General features: G+C 34.5%; 1 protein-coding gene across 3 annotated transcripts; it reads right to left on the bottom strand.

Moving 5' to 3' along the window:
• Window positions 1–275: 275 nt before the first annotated feature.
• On the bottom strand, window positions 276–7,520 carry LOC121241677. Of its 3 annotated transcripts, none has more exons than XM_041139549.1 (15): window positions 7,393–7,520; window positions 6,745–6,864; window positions 6,548–6,662; window positions 6,335–6,445; window positions 5,212–5,316; window positions 4,943–5,026; window positions 4,718–4,833; window positions 4,380–4,481; window positions 4,182–4,295; window positions 4,024–4,080; window positions 3,133–3,199; window positions 2,634–2,687; window positions 1,272–1,346; window positions 961–996; window positions 276–632 (listed from the first exon to the last, which is right to left on the bottom strand). In XM_041139549.1, the coding sequence occupies exons 2-15, from the start codon at window positions 6,762–6,764 to the stop codon at window positions 540–542; spliced, it is 1,149 nt and encodes a 382-aa protein (XP_040995483.1). In that variant the 5' UTR covers window positions 6,765–6,864; window positions 7,393–7,520; the 3' UTR covers window positions 276–539. The 3 variants fall into 3 exon arrangements, with proteins under 3 accessions (XP_040995483.1, XP_040995482.1, XP_040995485.1); XM_041139548.1 differs by having other exon boundaries at window positions 7,294–7,399; XM_041139551.1 differs by lacking the exon at window positions 7,393–7,520 and adding an exon at window positions 6,953–7,031.
• Between the last annotated feature and the right edge of the window lie 12,012 nt (window positions 7,521–19,532).

Below are 19,532 nucleotides of genomic sequence, written 5' to 3' on the forward strand. Positions count from 1 at the left end.
GTCTTTCCTCAAACAACGTATGCAAATATCAGTCTAGAGAATGGTTCAATTTCTTGTCAATGATATTCAACTTGTGGTTTGGCAATTAAAACCTTCACACAAACACTAGACCCGCTAGCATGACCACTCATTCTTCGACATGGGAAGACCGGTTAGCGCGAGGGCCGACCACCCCATGCATTGGTTGAGCTCGGCTGTCCCTTTGGTTTTTCGTAATTAAGCATATATTGGTGTTTTTTATAATTAGGGAGGATAAAAAATTCACTTGAGAATTGTTCAAAATCGAGAGCATTTCAGACATTTCATACAAAAAAGCATTTGCCCGACACATGCTTAGCTTGGAGTTTTGTATGATTTAACAGAGAGGATGGAAATTGATGGTGTAAGAGTGCAAAATGAATATTAAAAAAATAAAATAAAAGAAATGAGACCACAACCTTGAGCAAAAGAAAGAAAAGAAAAGAAAATCGTGGTATGCAGCACTGAACACAAATGGAAGGGCTAAGGCAAAAGGAAAACATGTACAAAAAAATAAGAAATTAATCCTTCCCACTCTGAGCAAGGTATGCTTTATCTGCATTGGAGAGGCGAGACTGAAACTCAGCCCACTCATTTCTACATCTCGCTCTCACCTGCAGCAGAAATCAACCAGACATGAGAAATTAAAACTCAATTGACAAGCTTTCTTTTGACGGGTTTTGCTATACATCAGCCACTATTCACCCACACACCCCACACCTGACAACTTTTACTTTTCTTTTTTTCTTTTTTTCTTTTCATAAGGTGTAGGGTGTGAGATAGTAAATAGTGGTTGATGAGAAGAATTATTCTAAATAAAACAAATAATCAGACAAGAAGCTACAAAATGAAAGCATCAAAGCAATGGATTCTATATTTGGTTGTGGCAAATTACATCTTTTCAAAATGGTGTGATACATAAAAATGATAAATTTTACATACCCCTTCCCATGGAGCTTTCCCATTCTCGGACTGGCCCTGAAAGTTTATTGAAAATTAGGAATAAGAATCCGACTGCGAAGGAAAAACCTGAAGCTTTCCCATTTTGCATGGAATATATTTACCAGAGAATTTAATCTAATTTAGTTCAAAATCTATAAAATGTCTTAGTGCCTTTGATAATTCCAGGATTCCAACGTGCAAATATATGCACAGACTTAAAAAGCACGTGCACAGAAATAGGGGTTCTAACATAAATCATGCAAGCAACTAAACACAAATGGAAATATCTCACAAACTTATTGGCAGCTGACCTGGCTTCCAAGAGAAGGTATTACTTGATGTACAATCCACTGCGAATCAACGACCCCAATTTTTTCATGTGCAGGCTGTGCAAAGAAAATAAAACTGATTAGGATTTGCCGAGAAAGGTACTTAATTATTCTATCAAAAGTAAATTTTATAGAATAGGACAAACCAAACCTACTTGATTGATTCCATGACGAATACAAGATCATAATGCACATAAGGTTGGTCATAATAAATCTAAGATTGATCAGTTTTCAATCACAAAATTAGTCCTTGTCATATATGATTATGATGAGAAGAAAGTTTCAGACACGCATACTAACAGAAGATGTTCCACAAGTCCCAAAGTTATCCTGCCGTTACATGGTTCAGGTGTGTCATCCAGGTTGATGAACAGGCAATGCTTTTACTTTGAGGCCTCGTTTGGTTTCACAGATGGTCTCAACCCATTCATACTATCTCATCTCATCTCAACATCCAATCACTATTCAAACACAAAAACTTTTCAGTTTCAAATTTTCAACATTTTCATCTAATCATTACTTACAACTTTTCCAAACTTCCAAAAAAACACAAAAAACAATTCAACTTGTTCAAATTCCAAAACAACAATTATATTAAAAAAGTTATATTCTGACAATATTTTAACTTTATAATATTTTTATTCAATTTTTTCTCACTCCTTTCCCAAAACTCCATAAAACATCGTAACTCAGACCATTTTACTACTATTCATAAATTATCTCACTATTATTTACATATTTTTCATCTCATTTGTGTAACCAAACGAGGAATGTTTTTTCTATAACCCTTAACTTTGAATGTTTAATTGTTTATAATAATTGCAATTGGTTGGCAATCATCTCCAAATTTCTTAATCTCCACACAGACCTGACTCAACATGATCATTGCTGACCTAAACCTTGACGTGTTTAGTCCAATAAGTCTTTTATTTTTTGATAAGTCAGTATTTTTTTCATTGACAAGTAAACCTCAATGTCTTATACTCTACTGAAGAAGTGAAGGCCCTGAGTTTTATAAAAACTATGCCTTGTAATCAATGAAATCACTTTACAACTATTGGCATAGGCATTATTTTTTTGCAGCTCCTTTTTGCGATAGGTAAATGGGGAATAAAAAGTAGCAATGGTCGCAGTGATAAACCTAAAAGGAGAATCAGATCTGCAGTTCCACCAACAAATAATTAGCAGTTAAGTAGCATTTTCTATTTTCTATTGAATGATATATAACATCAACAAGCAACGATAAAAGAAAAAAATATGCAGGAAAAAAATGATATGACCGGGCAGTCAATGTAGCAAATGAAAGGGCAGAAGGAAAAAAGTGACTAAATAAAAGCCACTGACCTCTACGCATCTTCTGAGAGCAAAATCTAATCCCCATCCATGTACTAAATCATTCTACAAGCAGATGTTAGAGCGTTCATTAGAATAAATGTTACTAGACAGTACTCAAAGCACAATCAACGTAATAAATGAGTGATGATACAGGCCAAAAGCATGCATAGGCCCTTTGAAAAAAAGTTGGGTCCACCATGAAAAAGTGGGTTTTTTTCAAATGGCCTGCACAGGGCTTCCATACCCGAGGCACACATCATTTTTTCTTTATTTCTAGAGCAATGTTACTCTTCACCCAGATTTTATCATTCCTTATCATTTTTTGTCACACTAGCCAGATATGACACATTTTTAGTGGCTTTATAGGTAAACCACGTAAACAGAAATCAACTTGAATTGTGAAAAATGAGCTGGTGTGACTGAGGATGATAAATTTCAAGATGAAAACCACATTTCTCATATTTATTTACAAATAACTTAACTACAAAATCCTTAGTACACAATGTACCTGAATCATATGCCACACGCAACGCCAAGCTTCCCGAGAAAAGACAGGGGCCATAATTTCTACAAACCTGAAAAAATCAAATAAATAAAAAATGTCGTATTGGACACAAAAAAAAAAAAAAAAAAAAAAAACAACCATTCTATATAGACATTTTTTATTAACCAGACTTTTGGCACAGAAATCATTTATCAAGAATTATGCAACAAACACCTCATCCTCTACTTAGGGAATCTTCATCCAGGCATGATAATTAATCTTACATTAATTTTAAGCAAAAATGTTCAAAATTTGAAGCAAGTCTTCTAAACAGCTTTAGCCAACTTGTGCACTTGGTTACAAAATTGATAATTTTTCCAAACATATCTTTATTCAGATGTCATACTATTCTGGAAGACATTTTTTTTATTGGCACCGAGTGTTTAGGAATAGCGTCTCAACTAATCTCGGGGGTGCACGGGCCCTCGGCAAAGAGTTTCCTACAAGTACACCTCGGGTAATTTAAGGAAAAATTCCCCTAGTCCGATATCCCCTAGAGATTGTTTGCACCTAGTGGGATTCAAACCTTGGACCTTGGAGGAAGAATAACACCAGACCAAGGTCTTTACCACTCGAGCCAACATAGAATTATTCAGCATGGTTTTATTTTTTGGAGTTTTTTTTTTTTTTTTTTTTTTTTGTGGGGGGGGGGGGGGGGGGGGGGGGGGGGGGGGGGGGGGGGGGGTGGTTAAATTGTCCAAGATAACTAGTAAAGTGCCAAGAAAGAAATAGCACCAATTCTACAAGCATTTGGTACATGACTAGAAACTGTGTTTCTATTGATTTTGAAGGACTTGCATGCATACATACACACACAAACAAGCAAAAAGAGAGAGAGAGAGAGAGAGAGAGTACGCAGCACAAGGAGGCAAGTGTGGGTCACTACACCAGCCTGGCTTCTCATCTGTAACCCTTCACCAATCCAGACAGAAAGAACTTTAGCACCAAGTTCCAATTGCACATTACAACAACATAAATATAGCAATATCACTAGAGAGAGGGGAAGAGCTTACATGTGAACTTCACTGTTACCTCTCCTCTTTGTCATTTCCCATGTTAGTCCGTTATTAGGCTCAAGACCAGGTTGAGAAATCTCCAAGCCATGTTTCTTAACCAACTCAATGAACCTGGTAAATGGTATGGAGAAACATAAAGGCAAGCACGTAACATGCGGATCTGAGCAGGGAAAAGACTGATAAACAAGTACTTACTTATCTCCATTAAAGTGTTCCACTCCAAGATCTTCATCCCAGATAAAAATATATTCAAAAGCTGAAACAACATCAGGATGCAAAAATCGTTTCGCGTACCACCTGCAAAACATACTCTGTGAAAACAAGTAATAGATTCACCCATTTGGGCCACAAGTCTCAGGAATTGTAAAATTAAAAAATTTGGGCCATAAGTTTCAGGAATTGTAAAATTAAAAAATGCCATGGTTGAAACTACCTAACCAAAGCTTGCAATAGAATGCAAGAATTAATGAAGTTCGAATTCAAAATATAGGAAAGGTAGGAAGTGCAAGCAATGCACAGAGATAAAAACTTGCCATTTTGTTTGTCTCCGAACACTGACATGGATTGCACTCTTGGACCACTGAAATTGATCCCATTCACTTGTCCGGCCATCATAATGAAAGAGCATAATCATGAAATCCCCAGAAAACTATAATAAAAAAAATTGAAAAAAAAAATAAAATGAACCTCGACAGTCAGCATGCTGAAAAGATCAAAATAATCAAAAATAAAGAAGAATTTCTGGTCCCTTTAATAACCTTTTTAACTGCTGCATCAATGTTCTTTCTCTGGTTAAGACCAACAGTAAATGTTACCAAGTATTTTGGCTTTTTCTTCAGATCCTGCAGATTTCAGTAATTTTATTTCAAGATAATTCCCATAAACTAGGCAGCTGGTTCACATGCACCATCATAAAAGCCTCAAAGGTGGATTTTTATCGAAATCTTGGTATTCTGTTAAGATGCATATGCAGACATGTGAATTTCTGACAAAAAAAGGTCCTAGCCCTCCTCCTTTAACATTGTACCTCACTGGGTTTGCCCCATAATCTTCGTGGAAAAAGATCAGACTCTGGTACAATAATTCCTGGAGGTAATGACTCTGCCCCGCGAGGATTTGTTGGCACATATATCTGAGAGCAAATAACCCAGTCACAACAAAATCATCAGCCTAAAAAATACAAGAGCTCATCACTTACTTTTGCTTAATATAAACCACACTACAAAACCTTCAACTGCGAAGGAATAGATAAAATAAAAGCAACCTAATCTTAAAATCTATATTTTTTTTTACCACTTTTAGTAATTAGTCCTTAAATTTAATCCCAAGTTGAGTTATTGCTACACAATGCACCAAGAACCTCCAGACAAATCGGGAAATAACAGACCAGACCAAAAGTCTATGATGACCTCACTCTTCCTCAAAGTTAAATTTGCAGACACACAAGAAATATATATTCGAGGAATGATTTTTCCATAAAGATAATATGTAATGTCCATTTCAAAAATTCAACCAAATAAGTACACAGCTTCAAGAATTTTACGTTTAAGGATCACAAAGGCAAGTCTTATTATCCAAAAAGATCCTTAGAGAAACAGCAAATTATCAGTTCTCACTAAACATGCAACTGGGGTGATTCTTCAGCTAAGGTACCAACTTACAGGCATGACATGTTTAAATAAGAAGACTTCCCATTCCCTTGCCATATTCATAGGATTAAATACTTAATTAAACATAGATTTCCACAACCATATTATCTTTAGATAAACTCGGCCACAAAATTAAAAAATGAATCAAGAATCATGAAATTCAATAAAACAGAACCATACAATTATCACTGTGAATATATTAGCTGAATTGTAGACTACAGAGCCTTGCTAAGTAACTTAGGGGCAAAGTAGTTGGCAATGAGAACTTAACAAAAAAGAAAAAAAAAAAACCCTGATTGCGTGTCTTGTCAGTATATCCTACAAGACACGAAAATAAGAACCAACAATTTGACACCAAACCTATAAATGGAAGGCAAATTGCCTAAAGAACCCCCTGATAGAAGCCATGCACAGACAAAGGCAAAATGTTAGTTACTGTTCAGGCACAAATCATTTCTCTTGCCTAATCCTAAATACAAAGAGACCACGTATAAAACTTACCTTGGGTAAATTGCCAGATCCAACACTTTCAAGAGATTTGCTTCCAGTGGATCTATGAAAGTCAATGATGGCTACGTCAAGAGATGATAGAAGGCTTGAAGGTAAGTTGATCTGCGAAATTTAAAGCACCAATCAAATGAAAGTAGCTACTTGATGCAATGGTACACGAAAGTACTTAAAGAAACTGATTAAAACCAGCGGTAGCTGCGGTACCTTGGTTAGAGAAACAGATGGAATGGAAGCACCAATAAAAAATCCTAAGACGATTCCAATAATTGTCATTATTATAAGCCTAGCGCCATCGTTGCTTGATTTCCTAAAAACTCCACTGCCATGCATAATGCAAACCAAGAAAACTTTATTCTTCTGATTATCAGAACATCAAGCAAGAATGATACACCAATTCATACCTACGGTGTAGATTCCCCATTTTGGTACAAGCTGAAAACTTTTTTAACTTAATGGCTCACATTCCAATCATTTCCTCAAGAAACTTCTGAAGCAAATATGGGATCCAGAAATTATCAAACCTGACAGTTTCACAAATGGAATTCGAATTTACTACCCTTACATACATGAAAAACCTGAGAATTAGAGTCCCATCCAACCGACACATACATTAATTCATTGACCTATTTTTGGCATTCTTTCTCTGCGATTTCAGTGAGTTATTTAAAATTTTACCATACCATATATGCTTGAGAAACAGGAAAAAAAAAAAAAAAAAAAAAAAACAATAATAATCAGAATCTTGATCTGGCTGAAAAAATTAACAAAGAGAACAAAACCCAGTTTAGCAACAAAATCAACGAAACTAAAAGGAAAAAAATCCACAATAGAAGAATACAAAACTGGAGAAGAATGCTGTAGCGTTGCAGGTTTGCAAAAAACCAATGAAGTGCATTCTGTCGTCTGATTGAATTAAAACATCAAACGAATTTCTAGCGCTAGGAACTCACCGAGCGAGAGAGAGAGAGTTGGGGAGCGAGCGAAGGGATCGAGATCAAGAGAAGTAAAAGTAAATGAATAAATAAAGAAGTATAAAATGGGTTCCATACCGTTGTATGTGACCAAACTGCCATGCCTCATTGCCTCCACCTCGGACAGAGACACATGATACTGCTACAGTGTTGCTTGTTACCAACTCTTTGGACAGCCAAAAGTCATCTGCCACGTAGATGCTACTTGACCATGTCCTTACCGATAATCCAACCGACAAGTACCGACAATTGCATTTCAAGTTTTTTTTTTATCTTTTATCCCATTTGAATTCAAAAATAAAGATAAATTGAGATAATTTTAGATAAATTAAATAAAATATTATTTTTTAATATTATTATTATTTAAAAATTTTAAAAAATTAAATTATTTATTATATTTTATATAAAAATTTGAAAAAATTATAATAATGAGATGAGATTAAATTAATTTAAATGAATTTCCAATCTAAATCTAGACTTAGAGTGATGTTAATGTTCTGTTAGCTTCGACTGCCGCGTGTCTATTGGTATAAATTTTATATTTTTTTCTATTTTTTATTTTTTAAATATTTTTAAAAAATAAAAAAATATACTAATATATTAAAATTAGTAAAAAAAATTTAAACATATCAGCAATCAAAATAAAGAGATAAACTCATGGTCATATTAACATTTTCTTTTCTTTTATCCATTTTTTCAACATTTTAAATATTTTTTTTAATATATATATATATATATATTCCTATTTCACTTACCTAATCACTAATAAAAAAAATTTTAAAAAAAATCGATTTTTGTTTGATGAACAGCATGTCAAACAGCATGTGTCATATAGTAAATGTCCGGTTTAATAAACCTGAATTTTATGGTTAAGATTACTTTGGAAACGGTGATAGTGAACAAATTCTAGCGGGTGTTTTGATTTTAGATAACATTTTATGAAAATTTTTGAAATCTTTTACAAAGGGAGGGGGCTGTTTAAACATAAATTTTCACAGCAGGTCCGAACGGAAAGAAAGAATCATCTCCAACCCATGGTTGGATGTTAATATGGTGCTTGAACATTCATCCATAGAAATAAATGATAAATATATATAAAAAATATAAAAAAATAAAGAGACACGCGGATTTACGTGGTTCGACGTAAAAGTCTACATCTCTAAGTTATTTGGGGTGAATTCACTATAATGATGATTTTACAATCTCTCTTAGTATCATATATCTTTCAATACAATGGAGAAAATTAAGATTTCTAAAGGTTGAAGAAAATGTCAACCTCATGAAGAGAGAAGGTTTTAGCAGTCTTTGTGCGTAGTGGAGTCCTTCTAAATTTTAGATTCTCCCTCCTTTATAGAGGTCTTTCCTTCTTTAGAGTAATTGAGTCCTTATGAACCTCTTTCATTGTATGTGTCTTAGTTAACTTGTCTTATTACTTCTTAGCCTTATCTCTTCTTGTCCTTATCTCTGAGCTTAATTGTTGGTTGTTAATTTTATACCTAATAGATGCCCACGATTTTTAAAGTCGATTTATTCAATAAGAAGGCTTTGAAAATCTTCAAGTTTACCGTGACAGAGATACTGAGATAGTCTGTAGAAAAAATAAATTATGGGAAGTTTGCTTGCGTGGATTTTTTCTAATAATCGAGCGTTCATATGGTTCCGTATGACTGTTTATCATGAGCAAAGACAACATATTTAGCGACCGTTTTTGTTTTTTGTTGGTGCTAGTGAAATTTTCGCCCCTTAAGACAATTTGTCATTTGGAAGTTAGGATGTGTTCACCTAGACTTAGATGGTCAAGGAGCCCATTGGCTCTCTGAGTCCATTCTAGATAGTTGTTGAGCCTAATAATTTGTTCCCAAAAGTAACCCGTGTGAGTCGGTTGTAGAGCTCAGAAGCTTGTTCCTAGAGGTAACGTATGCGAGGAAGTTGCTGAGCTCGGAGGCTCGTTACCGGAGGTAACCCATGTTAGGCGACTATAACGCAAGTGTCAACAATTGGGGTTTTGTTGAATAAGACACTCGACCACACTAGTATTGATAGCCAAGTGTGAATGTGAGGTGGTTCTGTCTTTGCTAGCGGTGGCCTAGGGCGGAGTTGGTCTCCTTTCTCTCGGCATGACCTAGTGATACTACTATGGAGGAAGGGGATGGCGTTGGAACCAAACTAGTTTTGCTCATCAATCATTTCCAGTGGTGCGTTTAGTGGCTATGATGCTTGTGTAATTGTGAAGAGCAAGAGCTCTGCATAGGAAGGGTTGCACGCGGATGGGCTAAACTTCACGGCAAGAGGGGATTTGCACCATGCGAGGTTGCCTACCATGAGTCATTGCCTGCCGTGTGAGCTACTTGGGGTTGTCTCTGTGGACGAGGAAGCTTCCATGGCTTGCAAGGTCTACATGGGTGGGGGATGGTAACGTGCACAACTTTATCGTTGAGGACCACCTTGTCGATGATAGATAGAGCCGGTAATGTCCCCGCCAGACCATGGACACTCGTGTGTGGATCTCCAAAAACTTGTTGTTGTCTGCTCAGACCATGCACTGTGTGCAAGGTTCCCAAGGGCGAGGACCACATTGTCGATGACAAAAAGCGCCAGAGGTTCAGGTGGTGGCTAGTGGTTTCCGCGACGAGCAACAGTGTTGCTGTCGAGTGACTCTTGTGGCGAGTGTCGATGATGATGGCAAGTAACGATGGCGAGCAAAGACTTTGTGGCTGAGGACAACCAAGCTAGCGAGTAAGGTGGCGGTAGCCACGCTAACTCACAGACACCTGGCTCGTGGGTCTCTACAGTGCATGGCAACATGCACCTTCCGCATGCAGTGTGCACGATATGCACAACACACCATGGCACCCAGGAATCAAGGGAAGGCGTCTTCTTCACCGTCTGGATATTCGGCTGGGTAGTTGGCCTCCAACCACGCCGTGATATGGGGGTGGTGGCTACAAGCTTGATCTTGTGCATCTTTACTACACTGTGCATGGCACATGTATGGTACATGCTAGGGGTGACAATATGCGACATGACCCGTGAAACCAACATGAACATGACACGAAATTAGCATGTTTTGATTTGAGATAATGAGCTCGGGTCAAAGTAGGTTGACTCATTAAGACACGATAATAAAATGGTCAATGACGGGTCAACCCGCTTAACCTGAAAATCAAACTGTAATAATTCGTTTAAATTTTATTTCAAATTTACAATTTTATAATTGTTGGTTGTAATATTGGTATTTCTCAATATATTTATGTTTTATTGTTAGAATTATAATTCTGGACATATGCTCATATTTGTTATTATTATATTTGTAGTATTAATAAATCCAATATTCTAAAATTGATTTTATTATATATTAGAATCTAAAAAATATTGTTAGTGGGTAGTCTTATTATTTTTTTAAGATATTGTGGTTATTAATAAATAGAAATTTTACCTTTTATGTGAGATTATATTAATCAGGTCAAATGAATTATGCGGATTAAAAGTTGAAATGACTCCAGTCATGCTGGCCAATTTCTAATTAATTATTAAATGGATTAAAACGGATGACACGTCACAATCCGTTATTTAAATGGGTCATGTTATGGTTTGAAGGCCTGGCCCGTTTAGCTTAACGGGTTAGGTTTGAGTTGACCCATATAGTCAAATATCCATAAGTTGACATGAAACGAATATGACATGCGAACACGAATTGCCACGCCTAGTGAATCCTGCATGTGTGTAGTGCACGCCATTCACCTCCAGGGTTCTTCTATTTTTTACTCATTCTAGCAGTATTAACAAAATAAAATAACATTTGAGAAATCAAGAGATCTTATTTGCTTCTTCGAAGATGATCTCATGCGCTAAGGAATCATCTTTCTCCAATTTCCTGTGGAGAGAATTAGTCGATCCCACAAACAACACCAACTATTAAAGCATAAATTTGAACGGGAGAAAAGAGTCATCCCTAGCCCACAATGGTGGTTTGGACGGTGATGTGGTGCTTGAGCGTTCATCTATGAGAATAAATATTAAATAAATACATAAAATATAAATAAAAAGAGAGAGACAGACGAATTTACATAGTTCGACGTAAAAGCCTACGTCCACGAATCGTTTGGGAGTGAAGTTCACTATAATGGTGATTTTACAGTCTCTTATAATTTCACATATCTCTTAATACAATGAAAAATAAATTAAGATTTCTGGAAGTTGAAGAAAATGTCATCCTCATGAAGAGAGAAGGTTTTAATAGTCTCTAATCTTAGTGGAGTCCTTCTAAGTCCAAGGAGATTTCAAAAACTTAGATTCTTTTGCATACTAGCTTGGATTGTGATCCGGGTTAATTCGGGCCGTATTACTCGCGCGGGTCCAAGTTCGAGTATAGCTAAGTACTCAGATCCGTACCCAAGTAAACAGTCTTAGACTAAAATCTGTCTAAAGATCTACAATCGGTTCTGAAAATGGAAAGGACCATCCACTTAAAAGTGGGATTTTTTTAAAAGATTTTTGGTTTAAGAGGGATTACACTTGCAACCAAAATTAATGAGAATGCAGGTGATAGCATCTTTTCGGACTAAATTATTTAGTTGTATATGGAAATGAATTTGCAAACAATACCTGCATCGTGTAGTTAAGCTAATGATGTAATAATGCCCTCCCAACCCATGAAAATTTCTTCAGAAAGTCCAGACTATCTATTATATCTGGAGTCTGTCTTACTTGAAAGCCGGTTAGAAGGATGGAAAATGATATGATACTATCGATTTATTATTTTTTTATATATTTGATTTTTTTTTTAATTTTACTTAATGATTAAAAAAGTGACTATTAATAAAATTATAATTTTTTTAATTTTTTCTTAATGATTAAAGATGTTAAAAAAATATTTAAAAGAAAATAATAAAAAAAAAAAAACTTCAAGTACTAAATGGATAGTAAATAAGTAATAACCATCTATTTTACAATATGACAGTATTTGATATATAAAATTTTAAATTTTAAAATATTTTTGTAAATCAAATTATGTCAAGTCAAGAACGAAGTTGTATTCTTAACCCCTGACACCCGCTTATATATAAAATTTTTATTATATTTAATATGTGGCCTCCAAAACCAAATGTAGATCATGTTAATTCGACTTATGTTATGTCTACTACATTTGGCATAAATATAAACTGACGAGGCACTAACACGTGTCGATACCACATTGGTCAATCCAAATCTTTCATTTTTATTTCAAAACATATTGATGTGTCATTTTGGGGCCGAACTTAGTTTGGGAAGTGATATGAGAATTTTATAAATACTAGTAAAAGGCACTACAATAAATTTGAGATTTTGGGATAAAATTATTTAGGGATGAAAAAAATTTCATCCCTAAAAGTCATTTTTTGGGATGAAATTTAAATTTCGTCTTAAAAAATCGATGACTTTACAAAATCGTTTGAACGTTACAATCACCGTTCAAATAGAATTTTCTGTGACGAATTAAATCGTCTCAAAAACTTTTTCCCGTTCGAACATAAAAAAAAAAACGTTCGAACAGTAAAATTTGACAGAGAATTAATTTATTATGGCGGGGAAAGTTCACAAACGTTCGAACGATTATTTGTTGTGTTCGAACGGAAAATATTTGGTGGCAAATCTTGGTGGGAAAGTTTCTAAACCGTTCGAACGGAATATATTTAGTTAGAACATATTCAAGCACCATATTTATACATTCAAAGGTATAATATTAATCTTGGTACGAAACTCAAAATATAAAAAATATATATCATATATAAAAATTCATTAATTAATTTTATGTAATTAATTTAAAAATATTTTAATGATTTCTTTTATGTTAAATAATATTTTTAGTTAAATAAATATTATCAACCATACACTACATAATATAAATCAATAATTACTCCAGAAAAGATTTTATATTTGATTTACAAATAAAGCAAATTATCAAAACACCATATATATTGTTCATAACTATAACAAAAGAAAATATAAATAAAAAATAGAAACTACTGTGATGCGAGGTCTCTACACACATCCTCAACTGTAGCTAATTGTGTCTCTACTTGTGTCAGTCGAGTACTGAGCATGACCTGAGTTGCATTATTGGCATTAATCGTTATACGTAACTCATTAACCTCTGTACATAACCCAGAGACGGCAGCCATAATCTCTGTACGCAACTCAGACATGGTAGTATGTACTGCAGTATGCACTGCAGTACGTACTGCATCAATCACTGCTGATGTGTGTACGCCGAGCTCAGCATGCAATATGTAAGCCATCTCCTCGCAAATAGATATGCGTGATGCCTCAGCCTGTGCAGATGTCTCACCAGCCGATACTCCAGTATCTCCCGGCTGTGCATCTCTCTGAATCTCAGCCCTGTCAGGAACAGCCCCACAAAAACGAAATCTCTAGTGTCCCGTGCTCTGTGACAGGGTGGTGCTGTTGATTGGTGCCATTGAAAATCGAGAACGCTCGGCAGGGTCGGACACGACCTCGGCATGTAGCAAAAATTGAGTGATGAGAAATGGCAGTATATCTGTCGTAATGAACTGTGCCTCTGATCGGATCCTCTCAAATATATAACCAACAAGGTCGATCGGGATGCCACGAGCGACCCGTATCATAAATCTCGCTCGATCCATGCCGACCTCAGTCTTGTGCTGTCGTGGGTCAATATTGTTGGCAATGATAAAATTCATTATCTTGAAGAAAGAAGATAAATCTGCATGCCTAATACTCTTCGTCCCATCGTACATTGGAGCATCTAGACTAACAATCAATTCTCTGACCTCATGATTAGCAAGTGTATCGATCTCATCTGTATAATCTGGTCCCTCGTCCTGAGACATAGCTGCATCACCTGAAGGATCAGACTCTCTAAGCGGCAGGTTTGGATAGGCATCAAGAAGCCTAGGAATACCCAGATATGCAGCGAGTCAGTCCGCTAAAAATATAACAGGAGCTCCTCAGACTAAGATCCTGTATGCCCCTCCATCGTTTGGGCTGGCAGCACCAAGCTCTTTATAGAACTCAGTAACGATCTCAATGAAGGAAACGAGCTTCATTCCTTCTTCTCGCTGATCTAAGATTGGTGCCCAACTACGATCATTGAATACTGATGGGAGGGAATGACCCTCCCATATAAGAGCTACAAAATCAAACAGTTTTACCTGTCGCTTAAGTAAAACAGTTTGCTCTCGAACTGTTTGGATGGAAGGTTCTCCTGATCTACCACGTTTACGGCCCCGATAAGACATTATTATGAACCTGAAATTTTAAAAATAAAATACATATTAAACATTAGTGATAAAATCTAATTACAACGAAAAGATTTATAAAATTATATACTTTAATAAATTAATTGATAGAACAATTCAATAAAACGATGAAAACAATTTAATAATCTAATATAAACAAAATGGTTCAAATTTAATATAAAGCGTTTGAACGAATATAATATATGGTCAAACGGAAACTGAAAACCGTTCGAACGCTTAATATATGGTTTGAACGTAAAGGTTAAATCGTTCGAACGCGTTCGAATGGAAACTAGATCAACTCGGCCATGGCTGAGTCAACTCAGCGGCCATGAAAACACCTAAAATAGCATCGATTCCGTGGTTTCTTCGACAAAATACATAGTACTCTTCATTTCTAAACATCCTACAATAGATTTATTGTGTTTTACGGTAACTATTGATGAAAAAATCTAATTTAAAAAAAATGAATAAAACCATAAAATTATAAAATAAATGGTAAAATGAGTTTGAAAATGGATACCTTCACTTGGGAGGAAGAGTGTTTGACGTAGATGTTGATTATGGCGGCAGACGGCGACGATTGTAGTGCATTCAAACGTTTTCTCGCTTTTTCAAACAGTGGAGACGGCGGCGTGAGAGAAATCTCTGCCCGCGATAACTTATGTGTGCATAACCGTTCGAATGGTAATATAAAACCTAATATTTTACGTTCGAACGGTAATATAAAACTATTCGACCGTTAATATTTCACGTTCGAACGTAATTTGTTTTAAGTTTAGTAAAAATTATATTAAATGTATATTATATTTATAATCCTATAAATTAATATAATATATATACTATTATAGTAGATTATATATATTGTAATATATATGTAATATTATAATATATATTATGATAGTAAAATACTTTAAATGAAAACATAATAACTTATATGCATTTTTTTTTAGTATAATAGTAATATATCATAATACTTTACTATCAAAGTGTTATATATGAGGTTGTAATATATATATATATATATATATATATATATATATATGATAGCATATAGAACTATATGGTATGAGTTTATACTTAACTAATATATATCATACTATATATTCTATTATACTTTACTATATAAATTATATATGATACTATACAGCATGTATATATAGAGTATAGATTACTAATATATTATTATCTTATAAATTTCTCTATACTTTATTATGTGACCTTAGTATATTTGAGGCTATATATATGTTCTCCGGATATATTACTAATACATATGATCTTATATTTTTCACTATACTAAATAGGATACTATATATGATACGATATATATCATATCTAGTATAGATTATTATATATCATATCGTAATCATTACTAATATATTTTCGTTTATACTAATTTAGTATAGTATAATATATATCATACTATATATATGATATATAGTATATATTACTAATAGATATCATCTTACATGTTTATAGTATACTCTAGTATACTATACTATATCAGAAGATATTTAGTATAGATTACAATATATATGATAGTATATATAACTAATAAATATGATCTTATAGTACTTTTCATTTAATCCGTTTGAGAAAAATTATATTTAAACATAAAGGTCATGTGTTCAAACGTTACTCGTAAACCGTTCGAACACATATTTGGTGTTTGAACGTATCAAAAAATATTCGAACGGATTATTGCTATGGTGGGAAAACATCCCGCCAATTAAAGACTGCTGGACTACCCTTTGAACGTAATTTGTTATAGTTCGAACGGATTATTACAGTGGTGGAAAAATATCCCGTCAATTAAAGACTACTGGACTACCGTTTGAATGTAATTTGTTATTGTTCGAACGGATTATTGCAGTGGTGGGAAAATATCCCGCCAATTAAAGACTGCTGGATTACCGTTCGAACTGAATTTTTAGCCGATTGAACGGTAAACCTGAAATTTGTGCGGGCGGGAAATTGGCGCGCTGAAAAATTTTGCATTCGACTGAACTTTATTTACATTCGAACGGTTGGTCAGAACTTATATCTTTTCCGCACGCCGTCAGTCCCTCATTTTTCTCTCCTCTCTTTCACTCTTCTGCGTTTTCTCTTGAAAATCTTACATTTTCTTCACAAACTCCTTCATTCTATCATCATTCAAAGAGGATTGCTTAGTATATTTTAGTTAAATGTATGATTTTCTTTATCATTTTACTTCTAAAATCTATCATTTTTTATTATTGATTTTGTAGTTTATATATATATATTGTGTAGATGTTTCTTAGTTTAAACACAAAATATATTTATGAGAGGATTGCTATTAGACGTTCAACGGTTGTATATTTGTTAGAGGGTGCCATTCGAAGTATATTTGTAGTGTTTTCTAAATATAAGTTTGTGAAATACTAATGGTACTCGTCTGAACTGGCTGGAGTTTGTAATCTGGATTGAGACCATTCGAACGTGGTTATATACCATTCGAACGGTATAAACATGTTCGAACAGGATATTACCTTGTTCGATATCCTGTTCGAACGGTTGTAAAAACTATCTTAAAAACTATCTTACATATCATATAAATATGTAATATTATAGTAGATTATATATAGTATATATATGTAAGAATTAATAATATTTAAACTTGTATTAATATTTAAAAGATAATAGTTGTAAAAATTATTTTACAACTAATTACTTAATATGTCTTAAAATTATATTATAATTACATAAGGATTAATAATACTTAAACTCATATTAATATTTAAAAGAGAATAGTTGTAAAAATTATCTTACAACTAATTATTTAATATGTCTTAAAATTATCATATAAAAACATAAGGATTATTAATACTTAAACTCATATTAATAGTTAAACTCATAATAGCTATTGTAAAAACTATCTTACAACACACTTAAAAGGGATAGGATTATTTTAGAAAAGATAATTAAACTATGATGACTAACTTAATAAATAATAGCTGGGTGCATTAATATTAAACTATGAGGATTAACTTAACAAATAATAGCTGAATATATATTGTATGTTTGTTGTATTTTACTATCGTATCTTCTACTTAGTATTGAAATAAACCTTAGACCCGTTCGAGAGTTATCAATCATGTTGAACGATTGATTGATAACTCTTGAATTGTCCAAAGTGGACAGTTTGAGATTTTAAGATCATTCTCGCAAACTATGAAACTATATCTGTTGCATCTGACATTATGATTTTGGTAGAGTCATCCCTTATTGTTCTCCGGATATGCAGTTTCGGTGAATGTACATCGATGTATTACTCGTCGGTGTGCACGACCAACGAGCATATTTGGAGAACTATGGGGAGATGCTGCCGAAATCTTGTTGGAAGTAACAGATAATAGTTGGTAGGTTGGCGATTATGATCTTACAATCCCGAATGGGATAGGACCAACTACCCGGTGAAATGAAGAAATTGTACTACATGTTAGATAATTAATTGTTTGTTTATGCACGTGACTGTTTGCAATAGGATATTAGACATGGATAAAAGTTAGATGCGAGTAAGAGATCGGTTGGGTGAGGATTACAATATATATGCTGAAGGAGTTAAGAAATTTTTGGATTTCGCATCTTGTACAATTGGCAGTGACAGTCGTATTAGATGCCCATGTCGACTTTGCAAGAATTTACGTTCTCATAAGATAGAGTTAGTGAGAGAGCATTTGTTTGTCAAAGGTATTGACCAAGGTTATACCGATTGGGTCATACATGAAGAACCGTATCCAACGTCATTTGAACTTCAAGATGAAGAAGAAGATATCGATGAAAATGTACATCCTAAGGTTGTTGGTGATGAGGCCGAAAAGGATATGGAACAAATGTTGGGCGACATTTGTGCGAGAATGTTTATGGATGAAAGTGGAACAGATCCATCAAATTCAAATGATTTGTGCCATGACACTTTTACCTGCTTGTGAAATGATTCACAGCGTGAGTTATATCCAGGGTGTAAAAGGTACAGTAAGTTATCATTTACAATTAGTCTACTTCATATAAAATCCATGTGCCGAATATCTATTAAGGCTGTCAATATGTTGCTTGAGCTGTTTAAAGAGGCACTTCCATCAGACAATATTTTACCTCGCAACTTTTACGAAGCAAAACAGTTGAAAAAAAGACTGGGGTTTGATTACAATGTAATACATGCATGTAAGAATGATTGTGTATTATTTTGGCGAGAGAATGAGCAGTTGAAAGAGTGTCCCATTTGCCATGAAACAAGATGGACAATTGAGAAGCGGAATGTGCCGCGGAAGGTTGTACGTCACTTTCCATTGATACCTAGATTACAACGGTTATTTATGTCACATTCAACGGCTGTGGATATGACATGACACTCATCATCTAGAGTCAAGAATGATAATGTTTTGTCATATCCTGCAGACTCAGAAGTTTGGAAGGAATTTGACTTGGAACACCCATGGTTTGCTGAAGAACCTTGTAATGTTTGACTTGGGTTAGCAACAGATGAATTTAATCCGTTTGGGAACATGAGTACTAGTCATAGTACTTGGCCAGTTGTACTTATGCCATACAATCTACCACCGTGGAAGTGTATGAAAGATCCATATTTCATGATAAGTTTGCTCATTCCAAGTCCAAGATCACCAGGAAATGATATAGACATACACTTGCAGCCACTGATAGTAGAATTGAAAGATTTGTGGGAGAATGGGGTCTTAACATTTGATTCATCAACATGCAAGTCGTTCAAGATGCATGCTGCGGTGTTATGAACAATAAATAATTTTCCTGCTTATGGAAACTTGTCAGGTTGGAGCACTAAGGGGAAATTGGCATGTCCGACTTGTAACAAACATACCCAATCTGAATGGCTTACGTATGAGAGGAAACTATGCTTCATGGGTCATCATCGATTTTTACCTAGTGACCATAGATGGTGTGGAAATGGTAGGATGTTTG

Source organism: Juglans microcarpa x Juglans regia, chromosome 7S (genome assembly GCF_004785595.1).
Source record: "Juglans microcarpa x Juglans regia isolate MS1-56 chromosome 7S, Jm3101_v1.0, whole genome shotgun sequence".
NCBI classification, from domain to species: domain Eukaryota; kingdom Viridiplantae; phylum Streptophyta; class Magnoliopsida; order Fagales; family Juglandaceae; genus Juglans; species Juglans microcarpa x Juglans regia.